Below are 8832 nucleotides of genomic sequence, written 5' to 3' on the forward strand. Positions count from 1 at the left end.
GGATGGCCTTTGGAGGGTAAGGCCTGGGGAACCCCAGTATCCCCCCTCAACCTGCTCCCAGGAGGGGAGTCTCAGTCTCTCTGTCCCTCTGGCCTCGGGCTCTGGCCCCCTTGGCTCCACCACCCTTTCACTGATTCATCCTTCCTTCCCCAGCAGCTCCCCAGGCCCGCCCCCTCTACCCCTGGCTCCACTGCAGCACAATGGTTTGGCAGCTTGCAGATTCCATGACACGCTCACTCCCAGCCTCCTGGTGCTTTGGTGCGGTCTCTCTCAAACACACACAGGCCCACAACACTTTCGCAGTCTTGACACCCAGGGCCTCACAGCCTCTCACAACCCTGACAGCCTCCAAAGCTGGTGCTCGCATGCCCAGAGTGCTACTTGCAAACTGCAGCCAGATCCCTGGGAGGGAGGCCTTGAGGCTGCTGGGGCGGGTGGCGGGGGTACGGGGAGCGGGGGCGTCAATCCCATCTGCCGCAGGGAAAGGTTTCTCCCCAGCAACTGGCCCTGGGCCAGACAGCAAGTGGTCCCGGTCAGCAGGAGAGGGGTGGGCCCAGAGTCCCACTCTAGGAGCAGTGACCTTCTTCTCCCTCCTCCCACTCAGAGGCCAGGCAGAGGAGGGGAGCTCTGCTCAGGCCGGGTTCCCTCCTTCCCACCCCAATGGGGATGCCACCAAAGGGGTGGGAGGAGCCCCAGAGCCAGTCCCTGAGGCCACCCCAGGCCTCAAGTGGAGGGGGAGAAGAGAGGGCCCAGCGAGGGAGGTGCCGGGACAGCTGCTGCCCCCTCCAGCCCCTCCCCCGGTGGTTGGCTCCAGGAGAAGGAATAGCAACTGGGGAACAGCTGCGGGACAGAGCTGCCGCATAGGCCTCTTTGTTCGGAGGGGCTGAGGGGCTGGCGGGGTAAGGAGGGCACACAGCTCCTTCCACCCCGGCTGAGTACCCCTACCTCCTTCAGGGGGACGGCTCAACCCCCAGCTCCCGCCCCACTCCTAGAAAAGGGCGTGGGGAGCTGTTCTGACCTCCTCCCAGGCGCCCAGATTCAGTCCTGAGGCGATGCCCAGAGACGGCCCCTGCCCCAACCCCTTCCTACCACTCAGCGGGACAGAGGAAACCAGAGGAAGCACGATGCCTGCCTGGCGGGGAACCACCCGTTACAACTTCTCCAGGTTGGGCAGCCCCTGCCGCCTGTGCCCCCTCCCATCCAGCCTCAGCCTCAGGCCCCAGCTGAATTGCTGACAGCTTATCTCATCCGGCGGCGGGAGCGAGCCACTTGGCCCAAATGGGGAACAATTCCCTGCAGGAACGGGAAAGGAGGGTTCCCTCCCGCCCCCAAACCAGCTTTTGCTTCTTCCCCGTCTGTTCTGAGACGGCCTCTCCACACACAGTTGAGCCAAAGGGGCCGGAGCCAGGCACCACCAAGGGGGAGGGGAGAGGTGTGCTCTCAGGAAGGACGAGGCCTGGAGAGGGGCCGAGCGCCCTGCAGCGGGGAGGGGAGGGGAAGGCTGAGCCATTTCCTACGAAGCCTTGTTGAGGCCCCAAGCTCTCCCCTCGAGACCCCACCTGGGACCGTCAGTCCAGTCGGTGAAATCCCAGCTGCCGGGGGCTGACAGGCCCAGGGCTGACTCCTCTCTGACCCTGGCCCCCGGCAACCCCACGCGCTCTCAAGCAGCCCTCACTCCCACTACACACACCGGGGCCCCTCCCCACGCCCTGTCCTCAGGCTTGTCCTTCTGGAAAGCTCAGAGACATCTGCTGTGTCACAGCGGCAGGGCTATTTCCAGGCCAGAGCAGGTGGGGTGGGGGTCAGTATTGGGGCAGGAGGGGGTAAGGCCTAGAGAGGGGACTGGCCGGGGCAAAGGGCCCCGGACTGAGCTCAGCTGCTAATTCCGGAGGCCTAGAGATGCCCCGAGGGAGAGTGGAGGTGGACAGACCTTCCATCATCTGAAGAAGTCTCTGGGGCAGCCTGGGGGGCACCGGACGCCCTGTGAAACTCCCCTCCTGCGGCCCTGGGGTGCACCCCGCCGAGGGGCCCTTTCCTGCAAATCCCATCAGGGCTCTTAGGAGCTCGCCACAGGGGTAGGGCTCTGCCCCAGGCCCCCGGCCTGCAGGGATGACGGCAGGGCGGTGAGGGGAGGGCCAGCTCCTACCCTCTCAGAGCCCGTCCCGGGTTCCCCAGCTCCCAAGCCTGGGGTGCCTCCCCACCCCCACCCAGCGCTGACACACCTTCCAAATCTGGTTACACTCAATGACTTCCTCCCTTTTTCAGGCCTTCCCTCCCTCCCCTCAGCCCAGGCCGTTTGAGCTGCAGCCAATCGGGGCTTAGGGGGTGGGCGGGGGCCGGGCGTGGACGGAGGGAGCCCCCTCCCCGGCCGGCTGAAGCTGGTAGAGGACAGGCAGGGGTTAAGGCTCTCGGATCTCGCTCAGAGCCTTTTTAGGTTTCCGAGGCTGGGCCCTGCCGGCCCTGGCCCCTGGGCCTGAACCCAGACGCCGAGAACATATGCCCGCGGGGGACCCGGGCCCCGCGCCCGCCCGGCCACTAGCTCTCCCCCTGCTCCCTGGGATCGGGCAGCGATTGGGACCCGCCTTCAGCCGCTCCTCCCCGGTGGAGGTGCTGGGAGGCTGGGAAGCCATTTGCTTTGTTTGGGGGGAGGTGCCCCCGGGAATCAGTAATGGGCATTGGCCCAGTCCTCTCAAGCCTGGGCTGGGGGTACGGGTGGCAGGAAAGGGGACGAAGGGGAGAGGCGGGTTGGTGAGAGTGTGCGAGGGAGGCTGAAGCTGGAGGGCTCAGAAACTGTCGGGTCTGGACTCCCCCGGGGCCGCCTCGGGATGCCGGCCGACCAGAGAGGGGTGCGAAGGCAGGACCCGAGGGGGCGTGCATCGGCGGGCGGGAGAGCGGGGACAGGGTCCTCTCCCGGCGCCGGGGCTCTCTCGGCCCTCTCTCGGCTCCCCGCGCGCCCACCCAGCACCTGAGTCCTCTGTCCCCGTGGGCCAGCCCCTCCTCGGGGCACTTCCCCCTCCCCGCCCGCACTGACCGATGGACACGAGCTTGATGTGCTCGCGCTCGAGGAACTCGAGGGCCACGGACACGTTCTCCAGCTTCATCTGGCGGAAGTTGGGGCGCGGGTGGAACTTGCGGTACATGCGTTTCTGGCTGAGCACCTCGAGCAGCGCGATGAGGCGCAGCCCGTCGCTGAGGTCGCGCTGCAGGTCGGTCAGGCGCTTGCCCACGCACTTGAGGTGCTCGTTGCACCAGCGCGTGAAAGTGTTCTGCTGGATCTTCTTCCACGGCGCGTCCTCCGCCAGGTCCTTCTCCGTGGACGGCATGTCGTCCGCCTCGTCGCCCAGGCCGAGGCCGGGGGCCTCGGAGTAGCCGCTGTTGTTCATCATGCTGGCGCGGGCTGGGGCGGGGGCTGCGCTGCCGGCTGGGCTCCGGCTTGGCTGGGCTCGGGCTCGAGGCGCTGTCGGGGCGCGATCGCGGGACTCGCGGCTCTGCGCTGCGCGGCTCTCAACTTCTCTCGCGCCCCTGTCTGGCGGGACTCGGCGGGCCTCCTCGGCTCCTCCGCCGCGCTCTCTCTCTCTCTCTCTGTCTTTCTCCCTCCGGGGGCGGAGCGGTGCTCTGGAAGTGCGGGCCGGGCTGGGGCGGGGGGTTTAAGAAGCCCCCGGGCCGCGTTCCCCCCGCCGCGCCTGCGGCCCCCGGCTCCACGTCAGAGCGCCGGCCTCCCAGGAATGCCGCTCGGCCCGCGGGTGGGGGCCGAGCCGAGCCCGCCGGCCCCGCCTCCCTCCCTCCCCTCCCCCACGCGGCCCGCCGGCGGGAGGGGCGCCCTCGCCCCCGGCCCGAGTCTACTACCCCGCGGAGGCCCGGGCCCCGGAGCCGCCGCGCTGGAGAGATGACTAGAGGAGCTGGAAAATGGGGGGAGTGAGGGCTCCCAACACCCCAGAACTAAGCTTCGCCGGTCAGAGATGAAATATACCCCCGCCCCCTAGGACTAAAGAGACACAAGGGGAAACTGAGGCCAGTGGTTAGGGCAAAACACACTGATCTGGTGTTGAAAGAATCTTCTGGGTTGTTTGGTGGCAGGGCTGTTCACAGGGCCTGGGAGTCCTGGCTCCTAGCCCAGGGTATTGTCCACCTGCGGACAGGGAAGGGAAGTGTGTGTGCTTGTGCGCAGACGGACTGAGAGGAAGTAACGACACTGCCCACGCCAATTAGGGAGAAGGCTTGGGGTGAGGGTGCCCCACTTTACATGTAGAAAAGTCTCATTTGAAGTCCAAACCCAGAGTCCCAGGGGAAGGACTGCGTCTACCCCTGACTCAGTGTCCCTGTCACCAGCCCTTTTGTCCTCATCCTCTCAGAATGAAAGAATGAAGCTGAGCTCAGGAAAAGACTGCCCAGTGAGTCACACTGTGCTCCCCCCCCCCCCAAAGTCTGATTCAACCAAGGTGATGAGAGGGGAGAGAGAGCCTCTGCCCTGTAGTACCAGGGAGCCCCCTGGGCGATGTGCCCATTTGGGTCACAGGGCAGATCCTTCCAGTCAAAGGCAGGTTAGCCAGACAGAGACAGAGAGAGTCCTGCCCAGAGTAGTCCAGGGGAAACGTGACGGGGGCTGGTGGGCAGGGAGAGCCCCAAGGAGCCAGCCAGGATGCCTGGGCAGGACTGGGCTGGGCTCAGGGTAAGCCAAGGGCAGCTGACAGCAGGGAAACTGAGGCACTCAAACAGAGGAGCTGGCCTGGGATGAGGTGAAAGAGCTGTAGAACATACTTTATATAAAAGGAATATATATTCTGCAATTCTGCAGGATACATGTATTCCACGCCTCCTGGCACCCCCTTTAGGCCAAACTTCCTCAGCTTTCCCATCCCTCTGGACCCATAAGTTTGGGCCCCAACTCAAGTTGTGTGATGACCAAAATTTGGCAAGTTTCTGGTGAATCATTTGACCTTATTCCTCTTCCCCCACCAGGCCCGGTGAAAAGGACAGGGAAAGTGGGCATCTTTGGGGGAAGAATGAGGGCAGTCCTTGTTATAGAGCTTGGGAAGAAGTTCAGGAGCTTTGTGGGGGGCAGTGCTTATGGTGAGAGGGGTCCATGAATGATTTCTTTCCCTTCTCATTACTGAGGGAGGGGGAGGAGTAGAGAAGGGACCAGAAACAGAAAAGGGACCTGCTGTGCGTGACTTAGGAGGGGGGAGCTCTGGGGGCCCTGATAGTGACAGGCGAGATATAAATAGCTTGGGCCCTGCGGCTCATGTTCTCTCGGCTGCCTGTGATGAGGTGCTCAGGAATTCCACCCTCCTGCTGGCACCCCCTTCCCTATCTCCAGAACTCTCATTCCCCCATGCCACCTTTATACCATGGCCAAAACCAACCATCAGGCATCAGTGCCATCCGTCTACTTGAGAGGCTGAGCTCTCCTGTGCAGAGATGCCCACCTCCTGGGGACACATGACATGTAGCTGGGTTTCATAAGGGAAGTGTGTGTGTGTGTGTGTGTGTGTGTGTGTGTGTGTACAAAAAGGCAGACTTCTGACACCCAACCTGAGGTATAGATCCAAGAAAGGATGGATTCCTCTCCCTGAGCCTCTGGGGAAAAGAGAAAGGGGTAAAGCAGGTTTGCCTGGAGCTGACAGCCCTTCACAAACCCTAATGGCTCACACTCGTGTTTTGTGGGCATTACCTTAGGTCCCCCAGTAACTTGAGGGCCTCGCTTAAGGTGGGGGGAGTTCAGAGGGAAGCCAGCAAGTGGACAAAGAACTCCCTTCTCCCCCTTCTCATTTCTTCTCTCCGAGAGGGGTGTGTGTGTGTGTGTGTGTGTGTGTGTGTGTGTGTGTGTCCCCAGGGGAGTAAGTGAATGGGCGGCAGAGGGTGCCCAGTGCCAAGGATGGTTCCTGGCACCCTTCTCACCCTGCCTGCCCCAGAAACCAGAGCCCGTTACTCTCCAGGATAAATCAGGGCCTGACTCAGGCCCCGGCCAGCCCGTCACAGTCAGCCTGCCCAGGCACAGGCTGGTGACTCAGCCCTCAATATAGCCCATGAGCCCAGGCCCCAGGCCTCACCATGAGCGCTGGAACAGACCGTGCACAATGCTGGTCCAGGGACCTGCCAAGTGAGGGCCCCTCCCTGAGGAGGGCTGATGTGCTCCTCTCAGAGCCCGGCAGGGGCTTACAGGGGGTTTCATCAGCTGAGTTTTTGCGGCACTGCTGGCGGTGGCGGCCACAGGCTGTATATAGCCCCCTGACTCACCACCCGCTGACCTGTCTCAGGCGACCAGGTTGCCTGGCCTCTCCCCTGGCCCTGCCTCTCCCATCAAGGGGCACTGCTGGTCAGCCAACATTGGCCATATTTAACTTGAGCGGAGCAGAATCTGAGTGAGCGTGTCCAGTGGGCCATGTTTGAAAATCCTGTTTCCCGGAACCAGGGGCATTTCCATAGCCCCCGTGACGGCACCAGGCTGGCCAGGTTCCGCAGGCACTTTGTTTTAATCCGTGATACTGACTGCGGCCCTGGCCCAGATGTGGCAGGGACAGTGTGGTAGGGTGGAAAGGTCCATAGGCTGAATTCCAGCCTCTTCACCTCTGGTTCTGTAGCCTTGGTCAGGTAATGGAACTCTTTGGGGCCTCAGTTTTTTCGTCCGCAAAATGGAGTTAATAGTACTCTCATAGGGATTTTTTTATGCATGAAGATGAAAGGAGACAACATGTAAAGTGATTAGCATGGTGCTGGGCAGCTAATAGGGGATCAGAAAAAGCCAGTTTGCTTCCTCTGCTGGTATCCTGGGGACCACATGGGTTCTGGTGAACTAGGCCTTCCTCACAGCTGCCTCTGTCCCCTGTAGAATCCACTGCCGGCATCTCCCACTGCTCCCCTCTTCCCTTCCTTGCATCCTAACACTCCACCTGCCAGAATCAGAACCAGAGTACTTCTGATCTTTAGAGCTACCCACCATGCCCCCCAAGGGCAGCTGGCCCTTGACAGGGGTGGCAGGTGGTGTGCTCTACTGCGTAGCCTGGGAAGGGAAAGCAGAGGGGTCTGTGGTGCAGGGAGAGAGCAGAAAGGAAGCAGTTATGCAGAGGGCAGGAGAGGGGGGAGATGGAGGCCACTGGAGGTGTTCTGAGTCCTTGGTTCTATCTGTACCTGGGCCTGGGTACATGCCTGCCTCTGGCTTCTAAGAGACACCCCTGTGGACTCAAAGCTAACTCCAGGGACTGTTTCACATTCAACACAGGCACTCTGAACAGTGTATCTACAAGACCAGAAAGCACAGAGCCCAGATCTGTGAAGAGGATGGCCTTCCAAGATGAGCTGACACGGGCAAGTGACCTAAAGGGAAGAGCTCTGTATTCTAAACAAAACGGCTGAAGAAAAGGACCACTTCCCTGTCATTGCCAGCTCTGGGTTTGGGCCTGAGAAGGACCAGATGAAGTCCTGACTGGGGGCCGACTGCCTACCAGACCATGACCTCCACCTTGGCTTCAAATACGAAGTTAAAACAGTGATGCTCAGCGGAGGGTCATCTTCCAGACCTCTCCACCACACATGTTCTCCGGCCAACTGGTGGCCGGAGTGAAGTTGGTAAAAAGCAGGGTCTCACTACACTCAACAGCAAGGGGACAGTGGTAGCAGGTGGATCGTGAAGGAATTTCAATGAGGTTACAACTGAGAATACACAATCTAATACAGTGAAGGGCAGTGCTTCTCAAATTTTATCATGCGTACTAATCAACTGGGGATCTTGTTGAAACGTAGATTCTGTGTCAGTGGGCCTGAGCTGGGGCCTGAGATTCTGCCTTCCTAACAAGTTAACAATGCTCATGCTGCAGGCCCGTGGGCCACAACTTGAGCAGCAAGGAGCTAGGCCACCCTAAATGAGCCCTATCTTTAAAGAGGAGTCATTTAGAGGGAGCAAAGGGGACCCACGGCACTGCCCTCAATCTGCCTAGGTACAGCCCTGTGATAAGGGCAGGTCATGATTTCAGCCCTGGCCCTAGGTCTGCTAGGAGGACTCCCAGTCAGCCTTGTCACTCCTCTGGGCTGCACACAATTTAAAAACCTCCTAATTCTAAATGTCCTTGCTCCCACTAGGAAAACACTGGAAGAAATGAATTCATTTAGTGCTCAGCAGTGCCCACCTCAGTACACACTCTATAGGTATGTGCTGCTTTGTATATTGGGGTGAATGAAACAAACTCCTTTGGTGGCAGGTAGAAAGGAGGCAGAGAGAGGGTCCCAGGAAACTGGCAGTCACGGGGGCCATTCTGCCCACTATGGCTTATGAATACACTTGGGGGCTTTCATATGGGAACATTCATGATGAGAACAACCCATCACAAAAGGTTCCGCAGGAATGAAGGTCAACAGGGACACTCATAAATTACCCTCATCGTTCTGCTCATTCCCACTTAGATCCATTCTCAATCCTCTGCCCAGCTGGCTCTGAACTCCGGGAGGCTGACCCTGAAAGACTGTCACCTGGGCATCTCTGCTCTCTGGCTCCCAGTTGGGATCAGCCAATGAGACACACCAACAGGGAACTGGAGAGTGGGAAGAGAGGGTGGGGGAGCACATCAACTTCCCACTTCCTCATGGCTCTGCTAAGGGCCACACACCCCTATGGCCACCATGTGTGTCTGGGGCCCCGTGCCAGGCCTCCAGCCCCTGCTTCCTCCCTTTTCCCCTTCAGGCCTGCGACGGTAGCCAGTTCCCCCTGTTGCTGGTGCCTGGGGACTTCACTATTCCTCGGTGGTTCTCCTAACTGCCTTCTGTACATAATCTGTGCATTAACAACTCTTAGGTTAAAGCCTTTTTTTTGGGCTGCACTGTGCAGCTTGTGGGACCTCA

The 8832-nt window shown here is 60.3% G+C and overlaps 1 protein-coding gene across 1 annotated transcript in view; it reads right to left on the reverse strand.

Moving 5' to 3' along the window:
- The window catches only part of FLNC (filamin C), a 28032-nt gene extending 24403 nt beyond the window's left edge, over positions 1-3629 (reverse strand). Inside the window, exon 1 of the mRNA XM_027102002.1 lies at positions 3032-3629. Within this exon, the coding sequence (XP_026957803.1) occupies positions 3032-3386 (355 nt within the window). The 5' untranslated portion in view covers positions 3387-3629. The remainder of the gene's footprint in view (positions 1-3031) is intronic.
- Between the last annotated feature and the right edge of the window lie 5203 nt (positions 3630-8832).

Source organism: Aethalodelphis obliquidens, unplaced genomic scaffold (genome assembly GCF_003676395.1).
Source record: "Aethalodelphis obliquidens isolate GAN/ISIS:26980383/991018 unplaced genomic scaffold, ASM367639v1 scaffold5, whole genome shotgun sequence".
Lineage (NCBI taxonomy): Eukaryota > Metazoa > Chordata > Mammalia > Artiodactyla > Delphinidae > Aethalodelphis > Aethalodelphis obliquidens.